Raw genomic sequence first — 23,633 nt, 5'->3', positions numbered from 1 at the left:
GACACACGCCATCTCGGAATCCCGTGTTCCAAGCTCCCTGCAACATGCTCCACCACCACCAACCACATTCCCATCCAAGGCACCCATTGTTTCGCGTGGCCTGGTGGCTTAGGTGAAGCCATTACCCAACTCCAAACCGATGCCGGTTCTTGTGCTCCGTCTTGCGATTTGTACAAAACAAAAGCCTTGCTGCGAATGGCAAAGTTATCTGAAAGCATTGATTACATATTGATAGCGAAAGACAGACTCCCAGTGCCAAGTCAACTAAAACCGCCAGCCGCAAGCGGCAGAAGTGGAGGAGAATGGATAGATAGATCCCAGCTTTAGTACCAGCAAAAGCTGCCATTCAGGAAAGCAATTGATACTTCCTTAAATTTGTTTCGCATCCTGGCAAGCGATTTCTACTCGGATAACGAAACACTTATGGCGCAACGGAAGCTTATCACATGCCTCAGGTGGCAATAAGTTGTGGGTAAATATTAATTAGAGATATTCAATCGCATTAATCGGCCAGATATTTCGGGTTTACCAGTTACACAAAGGTATTGCAGCGCACTTAAAATGTGCATAAATGGAAATTTATCGAATTTAAACTTTGACTTACCACATTTCAGGGTATACAAATGATTTAAACACAAAACTCGAGGAGATAAATGTGCCTTACATTACTTTTCAATGCAATAACTGCAAATAAACCTTATTCACTCGAAATTTGATCAACTATACGAATTCCCTCCTGATAATCCTTGTGACTCCAACTGCAACTCAGCATCTCCTTACGTTCCATTTCCCCATCAGGATGTGAACTGGAGGAGCATTAATGCTGTCTCCATGACAACAGCACGTGATCGCCTTATGGATTGAAAATAGGGGAAGTTGGCGAGGTCCTTGTAGGTGATGAAAAGGTAAGGGGACATACATACCTCAGTATTTGGCGGGGCAGGAGGCAGTGCAATTTAATGCGCCATGGCCACGGATATCCGTTTAATGGCCATGAATACATAAATAATAAATAATAAAATTGTATTTGTTTATGGCTCGCAGACACTCGCGACACACACAGTTACAGTGCCTTTGTGTGGATTTATTTACCTTTGCGAATAAAATATATCGATATGCGTATAAATGTGTATTTTTTATGTTAAAGTTAAATGCAATTTAAACAATGCACAATATATTCATAATAAGAATGATAAAATGCAGTGGAAAAAAGCGGTTTATATACGGACTATCTGTTCGCCAATGCCAGAGATTGGCTATTAAGGCCGTGTAAATCTGCGACTGTGTGTGTGAGTGTGAGCGTATGGGTGTGTGAGTATGGACGAGCACTTCCGCTTTCCTGTGGCTTGTTAAAAATTATTTAATTTTATTGTATTTCAATTGTTTGCTGCGGCAGGGAGGAAACAATAATCCAAAGTCATTGTTACTTCGCTGACCTGCATAATAAATGAGTAGCCCCCACATTCCAGGACCTCCATCGCCACCCACTTCATCACCTCGTCCTTGCTAATGCATGCAATTTGCGCAGCTCTTCAAGCTGAGTGTCCTGGCACCTATGACTATTTGGCCTTTTTTCGGATGGATTCAACTCAGCTATTAATATAAAATAGCAGAGCTCTTTTCCTGGTTATTATACAGCATTATAAAAATGTCTAGATTTACACTTTCTGAAAGTTAAAATACTCTATTTATTTTATTTAGCTATCTCCTCGGGTGAGTTTATCGACAGCACTGTCGTGAAGTGGTCCAGGATCAGGATATGTTTCTTGGCAAATTAAAAATGCCATCGGCACGAAGAGCAGCATGCAAATGCATGTCCATGTCATAGAGTTACACAAAGTGCTTAATCAAGCTTAAAAGAAAAGGACTCGAAAGAGAAACATACATGGCCAGAGTAAAAAGAAACAAAAACTTGGGGCAGCCTAACCGAGCCATGTTAGCTCGCAAGGATCAGGACGTGGAGTGGAGTGTGGTGGTGTGGCGCACTCATTGACTGTGCAAAGTGAAGTGGAGTAGTTTAAAATTAAAAAGGACACTTAATCCCGTCAATGTCTTGCCGCCGCGCCATCCACCCCCCTGCACACCCACATCGAAATCCACATTCTCGTGTGTGAATGTGTATCCTGGGAACCAGGGATCCTGTGAAATTCCAGCACGGGATTAGCAGGCGGTTGGGGATTGAGCTGGAGGGGGTGTTTTCGTTTGATTTGGATTGTGCAGGAGCATCAGCTTGCGAGCGGATGAGTACAAGGATGTGGGTGTTAGTTGAGGTGGGTGAGGTGGATGACGTTGGATGTTTGCCCACTTTGGCTCACAAGAAGTGCAATTATGTGCACAAAATGGAAAATGAAGCAAGAAAGTGGAGCAATTGAAAGCGACAGATGGAGAGATGAAAATGTGTGGATGCACATGCAATCGTTGAAAGACAATGCTGATGACTGGCCAAAGACAAAAACAATTTAACCCACATTTGCATGGAATGCATGGTATATGGCAATTACCAGCCTTATGACGTGGAAATTGGCCAGGCAACAGCAGATAGAAATCGTCCTGGCCAACTGGGTAACTGGCCAACTGGGAACCAACCAACGAAACCCCACACACCTGAAAAGCAGCCCATCTTATCTGTGTACCTAATTAGTGAAATGGGCTTGCCTCGGTATATTGAATAATTAGGTAAGTGAGTAGGCAGTGATGGGTAAGGTACACATTTAGCTGAACCCGTCTGGGTAAGCAGGTATTTTAGGGTATTCATATTGGAACTTACAGACATTTTCCCATTAGCTATTGCAGGACGAAGTATTTTCGATAAAGCATATTGCACATTTTACCATTTCCCCATTTTACACAATTCAATATGAAATTACAATAGTCTCCTGATAGTTTGAATACTATTGGGTACCCACAGGTACAGTGCATCCATCACAGGACCTGGCTTAACTGCTGATTTGGTCAGCAGTTGGTTTTTAGAACTCATCCAACATGGTGTCCAAGAAGAGTCGTCTCATGGCCACAGTCTTTCCATATCTCGACATCTTTTCCGTGTTTGCCCTCACACCGCCGCCCCAAAGTTTTGGCCACACTACACATAGACGGCTTAGATGGTACTTGATGACTGGCTATGTTTGCTATGCGGCCGCGATCCTTGTGATGACCTTCCTTGTGACCTATGCAAACATTATCGCCATTGACGAGGAGGTCCTGGAGTACAATGTGGCTGACTTCACCAGAGTGATGGGCAATATACAAAAGAGCCTGTATTCGGTTATGGCAATCACCAATCAGCTTAACATGCTGTTTAACTATCGCCGACTTGACGAAATCTACAAGGACATTGCCAGTTTGGAAAACGATATGGACGAGGCATCGCAGTGTTTTGGTGGACAAAAGCAACGATATAGCTTCCGTGTTCGCCTGGCCTGCTGTTTGGGCTTTTGGATGATCCTGATGATGTGTTCAATGCCCCGCTTAACAATGACAGCCATGGGTCCATTTGTCAGCTTGCAGTTCAAGATTCTCACCGAGTTCGTCATGATAATGCAGCAGCTCAAGAGTCTGGAGTACTGCGTATTTGTACTCCTGATCCACGAATTGGTCCTGCGGTTGCGCCACACTCTTCTTCAGCTGCAGCAGGAGTTCCAGGACTGCGAGCAGCAGGACATGCTCCAAGCTCTCTGCGTGGCTCTAAAGCGCAATCAATTGCTTTTGGGACGGATCTGGAGACTGGAGGGCGACGTGGGCATCTACTTTACGCCGACCATGGTGCTGCTATTCCTGTACAATGGACTGACCATTCTTCACATGGTCAACTGGGTTTACATCAACAAGTTCCTCAACGATCCTTGTTGTCACTATGGTGGGAAATTAATCTCATATCTTGAGCAATCAGCAATCCTTATGCTGCTTATCTTACAGAACGATTCTTTGTCTGCTCTACGCTGATAATTAACCTTCTACTGCCCTGTCTTCTGTGTACGCGTTGCATTAATGCGGTAAGTTTACTCAAATTAAGAGTATTAATTTTTTTTAAATATAAATCTTTCTAGTATAACTGCATTCCACGAATCCTGCATCAGATTCGTTGCACATCCGCAGACCCGAACTTCCCCATGTTGTCCAGAGGTTTGCGGGAATACTCCCTGCAAATGGAGCACCTGAAGTTACGCTTCACATGCGCCGGATTGTTTGACATCAACTTGAAATACTTTGGGGGGGTAAACTTCAATTTATTTAAAAGTTATAACAATTCGCTGAATAGAACTTTTTGCAGTTGCTCGTCACCATTTCTGGTTATGTCATAATCCTTCTACAATTCAAAGTGCAGGCGATTGCTGAGGACAGATACAAATCAAGTATCGGCGTCTAGCGGATTAAGACTCATTTAATAGAGTAGTTAAGTAATTAATATATAGGGTATTTTCCTCTTTAAACGAATGAAAATAAAGGTACATTTAAGCTTTCCTGATTCTGATCATCTTTTAAAACCAATAAAAGGCAGTAATTGCAGTAATGAGCAAAAAGGTTGTCAGTTTCAATCGACAACTTGCAGGAGATGGAAGCGAATCGAAGTCGTCTGCTGGCCACGGCACGTCCTTATCTTCAGGTTTTAGCCCTCTTCGGACTCACACCTCCACCAGAATTTTTTACCAGGACTCTCAAAAGGCGACGTAGAGGCCTCTATATTGCCGTCTATGGTTGTTTCATAGTTTCTATTGCTCTGGTGGTTTGTTATGAGTGCTATGTTAATATTGTGGCCTTTCAACAGGAAGTGAATCAGTTTCACGTGGAAGACTTTAGCAAAGTAATGGGAAAGGTCCAAAAGGTTCTAGTACTAGTCATAGCTATTTGCAATCAGTTAAATATACTGCTGAACTATCGCCGCTTGTCACGTATCTATAAGGGTATTGCGGCTTTGGAACTGGATGTAGATAATGCTTCAAAGGACTTCAGTGCACGAAGGTATTGGTGGAGCTTTCGATTCCGATTGGCTCTCTGCATTGGTCTGTGGATGGTCCTGATCATAGGCCTTGTGCCACGCCTCACCCTTCGGCGACTGGCATTGTATCTCCACTGGGCCAATAAATTGCTCACCGAGATCATCCTGATTATGCTGCAACACAAATGCGTGGAGTACTGCTTGTTCGTTCTCCTGATCTATGAGCTGATTCTTCGGGTGCGTCACAATCTCAAGCAAATCCATGAAGAACTGCAGGATTGCAGCTGCGGGAACAGGATTAAGGAGCTCTGTGTGGCGCTGAAAACCAATCAGCTACTGGTGGGTCGGATTTGGGAGGAGGTGGGTGAGATTAGCTGCTATTTTAGTCTTTCCGTGGCGCTGCTTTTCTTCTTCAATGGCCTGACTATCCTGCACATTGTCAACTGGGCTCTCATAAAATCCATAAATCCCAACGATTGCTGTCAATATTGTAAGTATAGTACGCTGAAGTTACCAACTATACACGTACTTAAGCATATTTCTTATAGCTCGGCTTGGTGTTATTTTCGTACTATCTAGCACCATTTTTCTGGCCTGCTTGCATAGTGAATTCTGCATTCAAGCGGTAGGTTTTACTACGGAAATAGTAATTTTAATTTACGAAAATATTTTAGTATAATGGCATCCCGAGAATTCTGCACCAAATTGTTTGCCTGCCTGCAGCCGAAGAATATCCAATGCTTAAAATGGGTCTGAGGGAATACTCGCTACAAATGCAACATTTAAAGCTATTTTTCAGATGCGGTGGCTTCTTCAACATAAATCTAAACTATTTTGGAGGGGTATAATCTTAATTGGCATATTCATTGTATTTTTATTTAAGCAATCTACTTTGTAGGTGGTGGTCACCATATTTGGCTACGTAATATTACTCGTGCAGTTCAAAATTCAGAGTTTTGCCGAAACAAAATATTTTGAAACAAATAACATTACCGAAATGACGGATTGAATGTGCAATTCAATTAGAGGCCAATATCTAAACAGATCACTTTATTAAAATAACGTGAACAAAACATTATGTAACTTCCTTGGTGTACAAAGTGACTTCTATTTAATTAAATGTTTAATGGCTAAAACAGATAGCTGATTATCTTGCCCAACTAACTAATAGAGGCAATGACAGCACCATTACACCAGTGACTCTTCACAACTCGCTGGCGATGGAAGCCCAACGGAGTCGCCTGCTGACCACAGCTCGTCCTTATCTTCAAGTCCTATCCTTATTTGGTCTTACACCCCCAGCAGAATTCTTTACCAGGACTCTACACAAGCGTCGCAGGAACCGTTGGATTGCAGGATACAGTATCTATATAATTGCAATTCTTTTGATAGTTTTCTATGAATGCTATGCGAATATTGCGGCCCTACATCGAGTAGTTCATCAATACAATGTGGAGGACTTCAGCAAAGTAATGGGAAGGCTGCAAAAGATTCTTATAGTAGCCATGGCAACTTGCAATCAACTAAATATACTTCTAAGCTATGGGCGCCTTGCACTTATCTACAATGAAATACAGGATCTGGATATAAGGATAGATGATGCTTCAAAGGGTTTTTCTGGACAAAGACACTGGTGGAGCTTCCGACTCCGATTGGCGCTTTCCATTGGCCTGTGGATGGTGATCATCATTGGTGTTGTTCCACGACTAACTCATGGACGCACTGCACCCCGCTTTCATTGGGCAAACCAAGTACTCACCCAGATCATTCTTATCATGCTTCAACTCAAAGGTCCTGAGTACTGTCTATTCGTTCTGCTGGTATATGAACTGATTCTAAGAGTACGCCATGTCCTCGAGCAGATAAAGGCTGATCTCGAGGACTCCGACTGCGGAGTCAGGATGCAGGAGCTGTGTGTCACTTTAAAGCGAAATCAGTTGCTCATGGGAAGAATCTGGAGATTGGTGGGTGAGATCGGAACTTATTTCAAATTGTCCATGACGCTCCTCTTTCTCTACAATGGACATACTATTCTGCACATTGTCAACTGGGCTATCATAAGATCTATCGACCCAAACGATTTTTCTCAATTCAGTAAGGCATATTGGTTATATCATCAAGAAATGCCACTTTATCTAAGCTTATTTTAGGTCGATTGGGATCTATTACTTTTCTGTCGATCAATCTTCTGCTGGCCTGCTTTTATAGTGAGTGTTGCGTAAAAACCGTAAGTGAGCCTTGCCAAAAAACCATGTGGTGCTCTAAATAAATTATAAACCTTTGCAGTACAATAGCATATCACACATTCTTCATCAGATAGGATGTTTGCCTGCAGCTGAGGAATTTCAAATGCTTAAAATGGGCCTTAAGGAATACATTCTGCAAATGCAGCACTTGAAGCTACTATTTACGTGTGGTGGCTTATTTGACATCAATCTCAAGTTATTTGGAGGGGTATAATGTGCCATATTTGTTTACACTTAACACTTTGCTGCTCATTTTCAGATGCTGGTTACCTTATGTGGTTACATTATTATTATAGTTCAATTCAAAATTCAGGATTTTCCTCGGACGAGTGACATACAAAATATTACCGCTACGCCACAGTAGGATATGATCGGTAGTTCATATATCCAATTTGGTTGATGACGTTTGAATATTAAGTTGCAAGGACTATCCTATGATACAATTTTGAAATGGTATACATCAAGCACTAACTGCTCATTATAATTTTGCCAGCAACCATTTGATAAAAACTCTGATTATCTCATCAAATTAATTAAAATGAAAGTGCACAGCTATTTAGCAAGTGACTTACTAGTATTTCCAGTGACTTTTAACTTCGCGCAGGACATGGAAGCCAATCGGAGTCGTCTGCTGACCGCAGCACGTCCTTATATTCAGATTTATTCCATATTCGGACTCACGCCGCCAACTCAATTTTTTACCAGGACCTTACATAAGCGACGTAGAGGGATTCTAATATTGGGCTATGGCTGCTTTTTAATTGCCATAACACTGATGGTCATCTATGAGTGCTATGCGAACATCGTGGCCCTGTACAAGGATTTACATCAGTTTCACGCCGAGGACTTTAGCAAAGTTATGGGAAATACGCAAAAGGTCCTGGTGGTTGCCATATTCGTTTGGAATCAACTGAACATTCTGCTGAACTTTCGGCGCCTGGCAAGGATTTATGATGATATTGCGGATCTGGAGATAGAGCTAAATAATGCCTCTAGGGGTCTCAGTGGTCAACACCACTGGTGGAGCTTTCGTTTCCGGTTGGCCATTTCCGTGGGATTGTGGATAGTGTTGCTGGTGGGTCTTACGCCACGATTTACCCTCGTGGCACTCGGACCCTTCCTCCACTGGACAAATAAAGTGCTCACCGAAATCGTTCTGATAATCATACAACTTAAGTGTACAGAGTATTGTGTGTTTGTGCTGCTGATTTATGAACTGATTCTCCGTGGGCGCCACATCCTCCAGCAGATCGGTGTGGAGCTCGAGGGTAACCACTCGAGCGACAGTGTTCAGGAGCTATGTGTGGCCCTAAAACGCAATCAGTTGCTGGCTGGACGCATTTGGGGAATGGTGAACGAGGTTAGTTTGTATTTTACCATATCCTTGACGCTTCTCTTTCTCTACAATGGACTGACCATTCTGCACATTGTCAACTGGTCTCTCATCAAGTCCATCAATCCATACGATTGCTGTCAATATAGTAAGTTGGTTTTCAAGACCAAAAAAAACTTTACCTAAAAACAAGTATTTTTTAAATATAGTGCGATTAGGGACTTCCCTCTTGCTGTCGATCAATATATTTCTATCCTGCTTATATAGCGAGTTCTGCATTCAAACAGTACGTATGCCTATTCCTTTAACATGTTTTTTAATATTTGTATTTTTATTAGTATAATAGCATTCCACGAGTTCTTCACCAAATTCTTTGCCTTCCTGCAGCCGAAAATTTTCCAATGCTAAAAATGGGACTGAGGGAGTATTCCCTGCAAATGGAACATTTAAAGCTTAATTTCACATGCGGCGGCCTCTTTGACATCAATCTCAAGTTCTTTGGAGGGGTATGACATGAATTGTGAAATAAATAGCTAGCTAATGCACGCTAAACTTTCTTCCAGATGGTAGTCACGTTATTTGGCTACGTCATTATTCTCGTGCAATTCAAAATTCAAACTTTTGCTCACTCGAAAGTAAGGCAAAATATAAACATGACCGAAATTAAAGAGAAATACCGCGTAAATTAAAGAAACAAAAATTAATACATTTTACATTTTTTCTTCACTCAACAACAGCGACACCTGGCGACGAAAGTGTAATATTTTTGGAACGGAACCGATTAAATGAAAAAGTTTTGAACAATATTCACAACTCCATAATTGAAAAAAACAATAAATATTTTATCACACTACAAAAAAAAGGTTTTGCAATATGATGTCAAATAAATATTGTAGAGCTAAAGTAGAAATACACCATGTAGTACATATGTATGTATATGTACATGTGGCACAGTGGTGGGCTCTACATTAGTTCACGACTAATAAATTTATTATAAAAAAGAACAAACATTTAGTTTCATATATATATTTACGTATTTATTTTTTTAAGACAGCAGCCACACTGTTGTCAAATTGGAATCGGTTGTCCCTGAGGGACTTCCATTTGAGTGGGCGGAACCATCAGGTTTTGCTACATCTAGGCTATTATTGTTTCACTTATTGCCACCGATCCGCCGATCGATCAATTTCACCATTCAATATCAACTAGCATATTGCTATAAGTAAACTTAGTCTATGCTTTTTACATTGAACATTTCATGTTGTTACATTTTCGGGAATTGTACTCATAATTAGTTTAGTATAATTGCGACGCATCGACTTAGATCTAGAACTTAAATAGCTAGTGAACCTAATACCTACTGCTAAACATCTGCCCACCTAGACCCTTCAGTGTTCGATTTGTACAAGTAGCTTACGCCTAAGAGATATTAACTATGGAGTTGTCAGTTGGATTACTATTACTCGCACGTGAAATGTTCAGTTACGCTCATTTCCTTGGATTCTGATCTATAACTTCAGTTGGCAATCACAGACTAAATAACTGGAATAACTTTTTTGGAAGTCGTACACCTATGCGTATAATTAGCTAGTAAAGGGAAATAATTAACTAATTAAAACTGGCCGCAAACACCAACAAACCATCTAAACAAACCTTCAACTCGATACTAATAGATACAATATATATTTGCAGAGATTGCAACGTCGCCACTGGCAGTTACATTTACAGTGATTTCAATATAAAGCTCCGATTCAGTTGATAACAATGGGTATAAAAAATGTCGCACATATGTTTGAGTGTTAGAAAGGACACTGGTGGTCTTACATAGCTAAGGGGCTTACAACTAATTAATCTACACAGTAGTTTCGGCTAGCTAATCAAAACAGGTCCATGTTGTCGTTCATATAGCTTAACAGGTAGTACAAGTAAATAAAAAGACACACTGTAGGCAGGAGATAATTCAGCAGTAGGTTAACTATTATCCCGTCCCGTGCTTGCCGTTCTCGAACAGGCCCTTCTTGAAAAAAGACGACAGCTGGACGAGAGAGGCGCGTGTGAGGCCCGTTCCGCCGGGTCCCTCGTAGATTGGACACTGCGGAATCTTGGAGCACACGACGAATAGGCGTCGCAAATAGAGCTCTAGAAGGCGACGACGATGCTTCGCCACTGGCTCGCTGTTTGAGGCGAAGAGCTCTCTCCGCGGAAAGGGTAGTGCAGATATCTGTTTTGAAATTGATTAATGTATTGAATGGTAAAAACTTTTCATTCAGCAATCATTTACCTTGGCCCCGTAGCAATGTTTCATGCACAGGTGCAGCTCCCTGAAGCGACTGTATCGACGCAGAATGTTTAACTTGCCATCGGGTAGAGCGATGCGAACCTCGTATTCGTAGTGCGTTTGCTTGCCGGCGCCCCGCATCACAAAACTCGGAATGGTAATGAAGTGTTCGCCTTCAGCTAAAAAAATAGAATATAATAATAATATACAACATACTAATCATATATCAAATTACGTACGAAACTCGCGCATAGATGGGCAGGATCTTGTCATGCTGGGTGAATATATCTGCGAAGTGGATTCCTCCATGCTGGTGGGACTCATGACACTCGAACGCATAATAGAGCTAGCTAGTTCATACTGCCGTTCCATGCCGGATCGCTCGTCAGCACAACATTGGGCATGCGCCTCCAAGTCCTGCACCGATTGCAGCATCTCCTGCTCCATTTGTATATAGCGTCGCTGCAGATCCTGCAGATCGGCAATGTGCTCATCCAACTGGGCCTTGTTCAAATCCGTTTCTAGGTTCTTCATGATCAGTGCCTTTTGGGCAGCAATCTTGCGTCGCAGCGAGTGCAGTGGACAATACGGACGAGCAACATCGGAGTGCCGTCCCAGCTCACAGGAGGAGCAGGAACCGGTGTCTTCGTCGCTGGTGCGCACACCCTGCTTGTAGTTGTTAAGGTGTCCATTCTGCATGATAGCCTGATTACGACTGTCCAGGCAAACACCGCTGTCACTCATGATAGCCTGCGAACTGGGTGTGCAGCTGGGCGCGGATCCCGAGCCACCAATGCCTACACTCCCACTTCCACTGCCACTGCTGGGACCAGCGGTACACGTTCGTGAAGTCTCCTCGCTGCTGCCGGAAAGGTCATCTTTCCGCGTGTCCTCGGCCTCATCCTCCGCATCGCAGGAACAATTGCTGAGCGGCGACTGTTGGCCTTCCGTAATTGTGGGCGATGAAACGAGTGATAAGTTGGACTGAGCGGTGTGGAAGGTATCACAGGTTTCGTAAGTATCTGACTTGGATACATCGTCAGCCTCGTTAGTGCTTGTAGAAGTGGACATCGACTTGTTGCCCAACTGCAGTTTCATGTTCTGCTTCCTAGCGCGCATCGCCTGAGACTCAGCCTCGCTTTCGGCGCGTTCCAGACGCAAGCGTTCCAGCTGGGCCTGGATCTCCAGCATGGTCTCGTCGACCTTAGCTATTTTCGTAGTGCTGGCATTGAGTATTCTTTCCTTTTCGGCTATTTGTTCGTCCAGTTTGCGGATTTCGTCATTCTTAAAGCGTTTAAATATAATTGAAAAAGTCTTTTCTTTATAATAAATATATAGATGCTTACATTTCTGCGCACAGTATCCTTTATAAACTGCGCGGCAAATAAATCCAGAGAATCCGATACCTGCAAAAGCAGTTCATCATTTAGAGGTGTGCCCTCTTCGATCTTCATCCCCATCTGTAAATACACAAATATGATTGTTAGTCATTGTAAAGATGTATATCTAATTAACTGTATCTAAACTGTAATCTAATCTAAGCAAAGAAATGCTAAACAAACAAACAAACCTCGTCCAGTTTGCCACAATCTTGCAGTTCCTGCAATTCTTTCGCTACATACTCAGAGAAATCTCGTTTCTTAGAGTCGAGCTGCGTCTGAAACGCTGAAATTTGTCTACACACAATGTCGATCTAAAACGAAAATGGAACGAACAGAAAATTGTAAGGAACGTAAAGCCAAAACAAAAAAAGAATAAATATGAACAGGCAATAAACAAGCACAATAATCAATACATCCATATCAGGAACAATTAATGATGACATGCAATCAAACGGATGGGATCAGAATGTCGCACCTGAACTTTCTCATTGTTCTTTTCCCACAGCAGCATGTCCTTGCGGGCGACCAGCTCCTGTTCACGGCAATTCAGCAACTGCAAGCCGTCCATTTCCTCTTGTTCCAGGCGAATGAGTTCTTCGGTCAGCTTGCGCACTTTGGTCTTGTATTGGTCGTGCATCTGGACGCGTTCCTGATTTGGAAGTATGGGACGTTAAATACCAAGTATATATGTACATATAATACAATAATCACTTACCACATTGAGCTGCTTGAGCGCATTCTCAATGGTATCCAGAATCTTTCTATTCTCGTCCTGTAATTCCGGATCGTCGCGCGACATGGGCCGCTGCGGATAATACTGTCGCTCTGGACGCTTGTAAGGCGATGCTCCATCCTCGTCCGAGTATATGCTGCAGGTGAGTAAATTCTCCTTGGACGAGGTGATCAGGGAAAGCCGGGACATGTCCAGCTGCGATCGACTCAAATCCTTTCTCAGTTTTGCAGCTTCGGCGGGATTGTTAAAACGGAAGATGTTGGTGCGGCCCAGCAATATAATATCGCCCTGCGAGATTTGCTTGGGTTCGTCAATAAGATGGGCGTTCACCCAACACTGGGCCAAGGGCCAGGGATGCAGCGTAACCACACCACCCTTTAAGAAAATGCTGCAGTGCTGCGCCCGAATGCCGTCGCCGGCCAACTCGATGTCCTGATCTACTTCTGCATCCTCACTGCCAATTCGCGTCTCACCCTCCTTCAGACTGTACAGTGTTACACCGGTGGTCACGTCGTTGTGGATGCCAATTAGATGCGGCATCTCTGAGTCGAGCACCACGCCCACACCCGACTTGCGCAGACCCAGACTCTTTTGCTCCTGCAATATGGACTGGGCCACCTTCCATTTCTCCGTCCATTCCTCGGTGAGTACTTTCTCTTGGGCCTCCTTCTTTTGCAGATCGGCCAATACTTTAAGCGATGGCTGCAGAGAGTGCTGATAGAATAGAATTCAAAATGTAATTGCTGTTTAGAATGATGCCATATGATGATAGCTTCTTACAATATCGCCCGCTAGCATGGACTTGAGCTTGTTGATCTCCTCCCTGAGCTCTCGGATCAGCTTGACATTGGTGTCCTCGTTGACCGTCGGCTTGTTAATGATGTTCTTTGCCCGATTTGCGTACCGCAGCGTGCTGAGTGTTTCACTGTAGTTGCAATCGGCCGGTGACAGAGCGGCAATCATAATGGTTTTGCTGTTGCCGCCCAAACTGTCCTTGAGCAGCCACGTGAGGATGGAGTCGCGATAGGGAATGTAGAGCACCCGCTTACTCGCCCCATTCGGTGTGGTGGCAAGTGCGGAGCTGCTGCTATTGTGACCGCCACCCGTCTGCTCCGCCAAAGCCGAGATCACGCTACCCAGAGTCACGAGCGATTTGTTGATGTGAGCGCCCTCCTTCAGGCGCTGACCCGTTGCCCCCGTTGCATTGGCGCGCTCACTGAAATGAATAATAAACAAGAGTGACTGCTATAGTCCAGTTCGCCGACTATCAGATACCCTTGACTCAGGGCACCCGGAATCCAATTAGGTTTCCAAAAAGCTGTCGTATATGAACTAAATCTTTTTCTTCTAGTGTGATTTTACTTTCCAGAGCTGTGCTTCATGCTCCGCTTACGCCTACGCTTACGCACCTGCCTGCCAAATCGACCAAATGGATCTTCGAGACTGTCTCGCTTGGCATGTCATTCATGAAAACCGCCTGCACAAATGTGATCGTGAAGATGGCGTGACTGCGGCTGCTCGTATCGTTCATGTTGGTGCTGGCCGTGGTGCGTTGTGCATTTCCCCTTGCGATGCATTCCTGTAACACAGTTTTGTGAATGAGTAAGGAGTTCTCGGAACACACAGAATGCAACCAACTCACCTGAATCTCATCGAAGTCAGAGACGGCGTGCTGGGAGAGATTTTCCACATAGGGACCCAGGCTACGATGCTCCCGCACCCGTAGCCCGTGGCCCGTGCTCTGTGCCGCAAGCAGATCCTTGACCCTCTCGTTGTAGATCTCCAGATAGCTGGCATGTGTCCTGTAGCCGGTGCCCGACTCCTGGCCCACACGCATGCGGGCGAAGAGCTCCTCGCAGATGCGCGGTATCAGGCCGGGATTGTTGGGCGTGCCCATCATGGTGAAGGTCTTGCCGGAGCCAGTCTGTCCGTAGGCAAAAACACACGCATTGTATCCTGTAAAAAATGCAAATGCAAAATTCAGTATAATTAGTTGATGGTAAGAATGAAGAAGAGGTGTTGGGGATTATTAATAGCAATTTGACCATGGATCATTACGTTGTTTTGTGTTAAAGAACTATAGAAAGCGAACGTTGGGCGGTTGCCACTCGACCGCATCGTGCTACCCAAAGTTAATTGCCAGTCACGAAGGGTATGCTGCAATTGCTGAACCGCCCAAAAGTGAGGCAAGCCTTTCGTGACTGAGTAATGGGAATGCACCGTCACCGGTGACACATAATAACATTTAGAGTGGAAATAAAAACAATCAAAGTTGAGCAAGATTGCCGCCAAACAATCTATATAATATATTCGCCAAATATGGCAATTTGGTTTTATTAAGAAGGGCAAATAACTTCTGTTCCCTAAGTTGAATTAGTTGTTCTTTGCTAAATATTGATATTTTCCATTCGTTGACTGCTTTTATAGCTGTACTTAAACCCTTATCAGTCTCAAGTGCCATTTAATGGCTGAGCATTGAATTGTTTGCACAAAACTCTTTGAACTTTTGACAGTGTGAAAAAAAACAAACAAGAAATGTTTTCAATACAATACTTTGATGACTCAAGCGATGACCCCTCTAAAGCTTTGAGCAGCGCCAACTAATTGCGACATCATCGTTGGCGCCTAGCCAACAGCAATTAAAGCCATCGGATCCAGTGCCTCCGGCTCGAATTACACCCAGTGGGTATAGAGATGGGTTTGGGGATGGCTCAAGCCTTTCAGCAGCTCGTTGGACAATCTCGATGGCCGACAGGTGTGAGATAAGATTTGCTTTTGCATTCGACGTCACTCGAGACCGCACAGGTGGTGCAACAACAATTACCAAGACAAAGCTGAGAGCTGAAGAAAAATTATCCGTCGTTTAGTAAGCTACACAGCAAGAAACTAACAAAGTTTACCACATGCAATACAACTTATAAATTTTTCGCTTTAAGCCTAGCTTTTGATATATGCACATTACTTGCACATCATTAATGATAATCAGGTATCAAGCTGTTTTCTTTTCTGAATGAAATCGTGTTTGTAAAAGTTTGAATATTACATTATAAACATTGAAATTTCCTGCTCTGCACACTTGCACATTTCCGAAGAGTTTTAACTCAAATTGCCAGGCAGTCAGTTGGACGCCACTGCACTCGCTCTTTGTTTATGGCCATTAGAGTGACTTGGCTTTATCTGCATAGCGCATGCATGTTAGCTGTTTGTCATTCCCACTGCCACTTTGCCACTCTTGGCTGCTCGTAATTTGATATTGAAAGCGTGCCAAAGCAACGCCAAGCGTTTTTTTTTTCAAAAAACAGCTGTTCCATTTCGCTTGGCATCTTGAGTTGTGGGCGAAAGTTTTGTTTGACTTACTTTCTTGGCCAGCTCTTGCAATCGAATCAAGCCCACTTAGGAGCCACACGAAGCATTACGTACTCTAGATTTTTGAAATGGCAAGTGAGCAGCTCGAAATGCATTAAAAACGCCTGAAAACTATTAACTAAACAAAATACGAATCGTGAGCAACAGATATAGGTTTTAATTAAACGTCTTGAATTAATCCAATCAATTAAATATTGTATATTAATTGCGCAATAACTATTTTCGCTGTCATGCCAGATGGTAAAGTACTTAATCGTGTAATAAAAAACGAAACTTCAAGACTTGTTCGGTCGATAAAATTCCCGGTACTTCTCGAAATTTTGGAAAACTCTGGATGGGCGGTCATCCAACCGGTAGCAGGAAATTCGCATGATTATTGCTAACTGCACCTACTTGCATACAAACTTAAATTCATTTACAATTAGTCGCCAGCAGAGCGTTTCAGTCTGCAGCCAGTTGTGTGGGTATTTTCTAGTATACTCTAGTGCTGTTTTTATTTTTAGAGCCGCAATGTTGTTTACAAAGCAAAAAAAAAAAAAAGAAAATTTGGGAAACGCGAAGGAACACCCAATATCAAAGCCAATAAGCAGACGCACAGGGAAAATGTAAACAAACTGGTGAGTGCAGGAAAACAGAATGAAGGAAAAACGCTCTCACTGTGGGGCTAATGGAAAATGTGCACAGAAAATAAATATATGTATAATACTATACAACAAAGAAAATTCAATCGATATATAGGTTATATCTAAATCTATAGGGAATGGATAGCTGTATTTGTCTTTGAACTCTTTACCTTTCCTTATTTCATAAGGAACCTCACACGAAAATTCTTTATTATATTTATTATTATTTATATAATAATATGCTATACAGTCTGAGATACATGTAGTTTTTTGCAGTGCATAGTGTGGGACACGGCCTAAAAGCCAAAGCGTAGGCCAATATTCGCTCAATTAGCTGGGGGTTAAAGCGTCACCATTGTGTAATCGAATGTTGTGACCCCAGGAACCTTGGCTCACCTTCGTAGGCGCAATCGACGACGTCGTTGCCCAGATCGCTGTACACCTGCTCCTGGGTGGCGAAGTGCGGATCCTCCGCATCGAATGACCAGTAGGAATAGTCGAAGGTGAAGTCATGATGATTGTCCCGCCCGGCATCGCGAATGGACTGCAGACGGGGCTTCAGAAGACGCGTCTTCTTGTTCTCCATCTCCATGATGAGCTGGGCATCCATGTCGATCTCGCTGCAATGGGAAGTGAGGATGACATTTTTATTTATTACTTTGTGCTGTTGCTTGTGGCAAATAATGGATCTCCGGCTGACAGACGTCGTGCCAGTCTATTGTTAACGTTACATATAATGAATAGTATTTGCATTTCTCCCAAACACCTCCGCACAGCCCGCCCTTTCTGGGGCCATTCGTGTTGGATTATAAATAGACCGAGTCGCTTGCTCATAAATATTCCTATTAACGATTTTTGCATGACCCGAACAAATGGCGAAAAGTCAGGGGGCGTTTCACGGGGAAGCGAATGGAAATAGACGAGAAATGGACTGGTGGCCCATGCAATCCAATTGACATGTTAGCCAGCCCTGTGATCAGACGTCTCGTCTCTCCGCTAGCTGGCTACAAATTATAAAAAAAAAAGAAAAAAGAAAAGAAAATCCGGTTTGGAGGGAGCACTAAAATGAGGAAGAAAACCAACGACTTGATTGCAACATCAAAAGGAAAAGCGGCGCAAATAAAAAAGCGAGATGGAAAAACTCGCGGCGGGGCATAGAACATTCGTTTAAAGATGGAACCGAACCGGTTGACTGGAGTTCATAGGGGCACCCACACGCGGATATAGACTTCAGCTGGAAAAATAACACACACGAAGGCGCTACTAAGCAAACAGAAGACCCCTGATAGCTGGCAATTCAAGGAAAAACGTGAATCTAGTAGTTTATGGACTCCTATCATAGCTTTACGACCGAGATATACAGAAAAAGATCACATGATTGTTATTAGAACTTTATTTACTGTCTGTAAGCGGCGCTATTATAAACCAGTTATGGTAAGACTCGTGAGATTTGGCGGAACAATTAGTTATTACTGGAGTACATGGATTATTATGACTAATTCCTTCCCTAATTGTTCTCTGTACCTTTGAAAGCTAGATTGTTCCCATGATTATGCAGTTAAACTTTTACTCTATCCCAAATAATGAAAAGGGTGTTTGCTCTGCGGCTGTAGAGCTCTATTAATCCCATGACAGCTGTGTAGTGCCTTGTCCCATTTCGAGCGACAATTTTAGGTCATTCCCCCCATCTTCATGGGCCGCCATGATTACGCCGCTCCACTTTGCCATGCTGCACTCAAGTCCGCTCAAGTCGACTCAGTGCTCATTGCGTTTGAGTGGCTTTAATTCGTTAATCTTTGGCCCGATGCGATCCCCATCCAGATGGAGATTACGGGAGGAGAGCCATCGCCCCATTTAGCAAAACTCCGCCAGCGGGAAATTCTTTGCAGGCCTTGATTCATTTCCCAATTAAATATTTATGCGGGACACCAACGAATTTCGCCGTTGTGACTCATGAGCGATGCGATGGGATGTGGAACTTGCTCGGCCAGTTTCGTGCCAAAATCAAAGCATATTTTGTTTGCTTTTTTCGGGTGCAGTGCCTATAAAGCACACTTATACGAAATTATAGTAGATTTCTGCTTTTGTTTTCGCATGGAGGCTACTGCGAGCAGTCAGTCTTGCATGTCCACTGACGAGCCGTGGAAATATGTGCTAAAAATTTCCGTCCGGAGGCCAAAGAAACTATGCAAAAATATTTACAGTGAACGCTCCAGTTGGAGAAATAGTCTTCCAAAAGCTAAACACACAATGCTTGTTATGATTATTATTCATAGACAATACTTAAGTGAGCAATGACTACAAATCGAACATGTATCCGTTTGCCTTATCGAGTGTTCCCTGTCATTATGAGTAGCTGCTTTGCATAAGTTTGAGCCAAAACGATGATGTCACAACTCGGCAGGGAGTTAGCTCCAGTTTTTTGCTACTATAATTACAGCATTTGCCGCTGATGATGTTGTTTTATTTCATGCACAATTAACACACGGCAGCCGTAAACTCAAAGCGCACAAAGCCCGTATTGTATGGGTTAATGTGATTTTTATATCGAATGCCTGAGATGAATGACATCATTACGGAATGTATCTTTACTAGTACATGTGTATCTTTCATCTTTCTTTGTGCGGCAGTTCTGCCAACTTCTCGGCGGTGCGTTCGTCTTTCTTTCGAATGCTTTTTTCGATTCGGTTTTATTCGCAAGTAACTGTGCCAAAAGCAATGACCGCTTCGCCAGATAGACAAGATAAAGACACAAAAAGTAAAAAAAAAGCAGCAGCAAAAATGGTTAACGATCGTAGACGAGGCTGTTGAAAATAAAAAGGTTTAATGTGGTTTTAAGTAGGCTCATTCGTACTGTTTATACTTGTATTTCAGGGGGTTTTTTTGTAACGAAATTTGTTTTCTAGATACTTTTGCCAGCGAAATGCGCAACCAAATTCCAAACTTTTTCGAGGGGCGTTTTAAAGTTGATACGCCCAGCAAACAAACATTCTCCTACTGATAAGTGAGGTCATAATGATAACGCATAGTTTTATTTGGCCCATTTCTGAGTCATATGCATATGAGATATTTTTAAAATATATATGAGAAATATAGGAAATAATAAGAAGACATTCAAAAGCCAACAGAAATGTTTATTTTTTAAAGAGAATTGAAAAAAGATACAATTTTTGATGCATTAGACACACACGATCTTGAATATTATGATCATTTATGTGAAATGTTTATTTTGAAATTAATATTTTTATTATTATTTTCTTTGTTGGATTAAACACTTTGTCCGTCTGTTTGAATGCTCTATGAAGGAGGCTGCTATTTCCTTGGCCATAGCCTTCAGACACAGCTATGGCCAAGGAAATTGCGACATCATCATAAAATAGGCGTAGGATATCGTTGCTTACCGCGAGTTAAAGGGTCGAACCCTCACTGCGACCTTGAGTGACGACATTTCGATAGTTGCGATGGTGGTGGCTCCGCGGGATTCTAGCACTCCGTTATTTGTTTATTTGGGTGGTGGGTGGTGGGTGGTGGGTGGTGGGTGGTGGGTGGTGCGGATTTGGGGGCGTTTTCAGCACGTACAGTAAACCAAAAGCAAAGAGATGGGAACCAAATAAAAACGAAAAAAAAATAAAACTTGCAGCAGCAGGTTTTGTTCTTCTTGTTGTTGTTCTTCTTCTTCTTCTCGCCTGACCACTTGCCACGTAATTTGATTTTTTGGGGGGACGATTTCGAGAGGAGTGTGGTAAGGGGAATAACAGAATTGAGGGGGGGGCAGCAGCAATGGATATACAATTCACTCTGTTGCGTTTTTCGCCCGACTTTTGCTCTTTCTGCTTTCCGTTTTGCTCTGCTTTTCAGTTTGTTTTTCTCTTCGCCTTCCTGTACACCGTTATTTCGAGCCTCCTGTTCGCAAAATCAGCGAACTTTGCGAACTTTTCGCGTCGCCACAAACAACTGCACATACTACCACTAGTGAAATGAATAATATTTGTGCGCAATTCGACATTAATTCACTTGCACAATTTTCGCTGCCATCTTTTTCGGCGGCTGCTCATCGCCACTCGCTGCGTTTCAACGCGCTGACCATTCGAGTCTGCAAATAAATTCACTGGCCACGGGTCATTAAGTGCAGCGCAATGAAAATAGGCAAAATCGCGCGCAGTATGTACACTTTGTTACTTCGATTTGGTTTTATCTCGTTTTTTTAACGAACGCGACGCGATGTTGTGTTGTTGTTCATCGTTCGACTCAGTGTGACCGTTCGGAGGGCAGTGTGTTTAGCCGCGGAGTTTAACCACTCGCGTCTGACAGTGCGGTCACACCAATTCTATGTTTTCAGTATTCATAGAAATGGTTGATGGCTCTGATAGCGCAGACTCAAACCGATTCGAATGTTTTCTAAGTTCAAAAATTTGTTGCAATTGTTATTCTTAAAACTACTTAAAATTAAGAAATAAAAAACAATCAAACCTATGTATTATTGCTCACAAAAAAAAAGGCTAGAAGAGTTTTTTGGTTTTCGGACATAATTTGTCATTGTTTCATTTTTTAAGCTTACAAAATTGAGGTGCATTTCGAAAATATCAAGCAAGTGGTTGATATGATAAAACGTTTACAAATTGAGGCAATTAAAGCTATTTGTTAATGCTGTTATACAGCATTGAAGGTAATTATCACTCTTCTCAGTTAACAACAATGTACAATGTATACAAACTAAAGCTCCTAATCTCGTCCAGACTTGCCTGGTCATACGTAGGTGCCATTCCACCGCTGACACCACTCCAGCGCATACTCGTAGCCCAGGAAAGTGGCGGCGTTGAAGGGTACCGCCCGCGCCACCAGCATCCAGCTGCCGCGGAAGATGCTCCTCCAGCCGTAGGCCCTGTACTGCACCCGCACGCAGTGGAATATTCCCCGGTACTTGTGGTTCTCGTCCGCCTGCATCAGTGTCTTGACCACGTCGAAGGGAATGACACACACCCACGAGATGACTCCGGCCCAGGCACCAGCCAGCGTGGTCACCAGCAGGTTCACACTGGATCCGTCCGACTGACTGCGTCGCCGGCGCACAAAGTCCCGCCTGTCCATGTAGTCCACGCCCTGGCGATAGGCCAGCATATAGATTCCGTAAGGCAGGACGTCGCTGTAACCATGAAACCACTTAATGTTCCATCTATTTTAGGAATCACTATAAGTAACTCACCGGCACATCATGGGCAAAAGGCCGCGATAGAGGCCCGAGATTCCATCAGTCTTGAGTATCCGTTTGAACGTGCCAAAGGCGGTCCTTCTCTGGCCATACAGATAGTCACTGTAATCTGCGGAATTTCACACATTAACCCTCCATTTTGGGACAGAAACTCGATGGAGTATGACCTACAAGTGGCTGTCTGCAGGCGCACTTTGATCAGCTCCATGGGACAGGCGATGAAGGATTGCACGAATCCGGCTACAGAACCCGCCAGGAACATGTTGTGGTACTCCAGCTGCTCCCGCTGGTAGTCACTGTGGCACACCTTCCTCAGCTGCCGCAGGTGATTTCCGTAGATGCCGAAGAGCAGTGAGTTGATCGCTCCCGTCGAGATGAACGGGAAGAACATGCCCCTGTAGAAGCCGTTGACCTTTGAAGCGATTCCAATCGATTAAACCCATCACCAGCCAGTCGCCCGCTCTAGAGGATTGCGTCCAGTCGGAGTCGGGATTGAAAACATAACAATGCAATGGATGGGAAACTTTTGACTGGTTTAAATCAAATGAATATATCAAATGATATAAAATTTGTTTCAATCATTACGAATTTTACTAATACTTTAGTTTATGAAATTATTTAAAATAGAAAAAAAACTCCAACTAGACGTAATCCTGGTTTCCAAAGCTTACCCCATTGTTGCGGCTGTAGATCTGTTGAATGGCCTTCACAACGGATGAGTTCGAGGCCTGTTGCCACACTTTGATGGTGTCTAGTGGGTGGGCCACCAGCACCCCACAGGCACCTGAATATCAAAGTATCAAAATTGAAAATGCAGCATAAATTAATTAAAATTGTGGCCACAAAGTTAAACAACACATGTTGAACGGCCGCTTGCCAAGAATCCGTTGGATCAGGGGCGCTGCACGTGAACTTGACCATGGCGCCCGTTTTCTGAGGCTGCGGCAGTTCCTCTCAACAAGTGGCCTATCATCGTCGGCTGCTGCATTGCGTCATGCCTAGACTTCTGGCCAATATGGGCTGAATACCAACTGGAGCACTGTCACTCACCGCCAAAGCATCCAGCCACAAAGTCACAATAGTTCTCCCACTTCATGGATGAAAATCACGGATGGATTTTCTGCAAGCACTTGGGGTTTTCAAAAATTGATTTTTCTCGCGATTTTCCAACTGCAGCCCACGACGGCAGCGAAGCAACTGCAGTGCGCAGCTTTTGTGGCTGGGCAACAAAGCTCTGCAGTTGCAATAGCTCACTAGCTTTCCCAGCGAACAGAAGCTGATTGCTAAAATTGCCAACCGACAGTTCACTTTTTGAAAAAGATACTTTCTAACTATAAAGTCACTCCTCTACACATTTCATGATATCATCGCATTTCATGATATCATCCAGCGACGAATCGGAACCAGTTTTCAAATCGCTTTCGTTTAGTTTAATCTACTATGTGAGTTATCCTTTAAAAAGTCAGACACGCTGAAAATGTATCTTATTTCCAGTCAGCGATGTCCTTAGTAAGATCTAAAGTCAAT

General features: G+C 43.3%; 6 protein-coding genes across 7 annotated transcripts; 4 read left to right on the top strand and 2 right to left on the bottom strand.

Annotated features, from left to right (window-relative positions):
- Positions 1-2,982: 2,982 nt before the first annotated feature.
- On the top strand, positions 2,983-4,366 carry LOC120454296 (putative gustatory receptor 98b). Its single transcript, XM_039639491.1, has 4 exons — positions 2,983-3,856; positions 3,916-3,992; positions 4,047-4,214; positions 4,271-4,366. Exons 1-4 carry the CDS (start codon positions 2,983-2,985, stop codon positions 4,364-4,366), a joined length of 1,215 nt encoding a protein of 404 aa, XP_039495425.1.
- A 186-nt stretch (positions 4,367-4,552) lies between these two features.
- On the top strand, positions 4,553-5,945 carry LOC120454280 (putative gustatory receptor 98d). Its single transcript, XM_039639449.1, has 4 exons — positions 4,553-5,426; positions 5,485-5,561; positions 5,611-5,778; positions 5,835-5,945. Exons 1-4 carry the CDS (start codon positions 4,553-4,555, stop codon positions 5,943-5,945), a joined length of 1,230 nt encoding a protein of 409 aa, XP_039495383.1.
- Positions 5,946-6,156: 211 nt separating this feature from the next.
- Positions 6,157-7,546, top strand: LOC120454279 (putative gustatory receptor 98c). The gene is made up of 4 exons (XM_039639448.1): positions 6,157-7,030; positions 7,087-7,163; positions 7,223-7,390; positions 7,442-7,546. The coding sequence occupies exons 1-4, from the start codon at positions 6,157-6,159 to the stop codon at positions 7,544-7,546; spliced, it is 1,224 nt and encodes a 407-aa protein (XP_039495382.1).
- A 369-nt stretch (positions 7,547-7,915) lies between these two features.
- LOC120454277 (putative gustatory receptor 98d) lies at positions 7,916-8,789 on the top strand. The gene is made up of 2 exons (XM_044006340.1): positions 7,916-8,542; positions 8,725-8,789. The coding sequence occupies exons 1-2, from the start codon at positions 7,958-7,960 to the stop codon at positions 8,731-8,733; spliced, it is 594 nt and encodes a 197-aa protein (XP_043862275.1). The 5' UTR covers positions 7,916-7,957; the 3' UTR covers positions 8,734-8,789.
- A 1,386-nt stretch (positions 8,790-10,175) lies between these two features.
- Positions 10,176-21,164, bottom strand: LOC120451328 (kinesin-like protein Klp98A). Of its 2 annotated transcripts, XM_039634904.2 has the most exons (12): positions 20,299-21,163; positions 17,294-17,517; positions 14,551-14,864; positions 14,318-14,487; positions 13,689-14,124; positions 12,891-13,622; positions 12,651-12,824; positions 12,364-12,486; positions 12,140-12,253; positions 11,033-12,077; positions 10,797-10,972; positions 10,176-10,736 (listed from the first exon to the last, which is right to left on the bottom strand). In XM_039634904.2, the coding sequence occupies exons 1-12, from the start codon at positions 20,343-20,345 to the stop codon at positions 10,494-10,496; spliced, it is 3,798 nt and encodes a 1,265-aa protein (XP_039490838.1). In that variant the 5' UTR covers positions 20,346-21,163; the 3' UTR covers positions 10,176-10,493. The 2 variants fall into 2 exon arrangements, with proteins under 2 accessions (XP_039490838.1, XP_039490839.1); XM_039634905.2 differs by lacking the exon at positions 12,364-12,486 and having other exon boundaries at positions 20,299-21,164.
- A 241-nt stretch (positions 21,165-21,405) lies between these two features.
- Positions 21,406-23,292, bottom strand: LOC120453941 (solute carrier family 25 member 45). The gene is made up of 5 exons (XM_039638886.1): positions 23,157-23,292; positions 22,778-22,890; positions 22,278-22,518; positions 22,101-22,215; positions 21,406-22,040 (listed from the first exon to the last, which is right to left on the bottom strand). The coding sequence occupies exons 1-5, from the start codon at positions 23,200-23,202 to the stop codon at positions 21,644-21,646; spliced, it is 912 nt and encodes a 303-aa protein (XP_039494820.1). The 5' UTR covers positions 23,203-23,292; the 3' UTR covers positions 21,406-21,643.
- Positions 23,293-23,633: the final 341 nt, after the last annotated feature.

This window comes from Drosophila santomea, chromosome 3R (genome assembly GCF_016746245.2).
Source record: "Drosophila santomea strain STO CAGO 1482 chromosome 3R, Prin_Dsan_1.1, whole genome shotgun sequence".
NCBI lineage: Eukaryota > Metazoa > Arthropoda > Insecta > Diptera > Drosophilidae > Drosophila > Drosophila santomea.
Note: the sequence above shows the minus strand (reverse complement) of the source record. Positions and strands in the feature narration are given on the sequence as shown.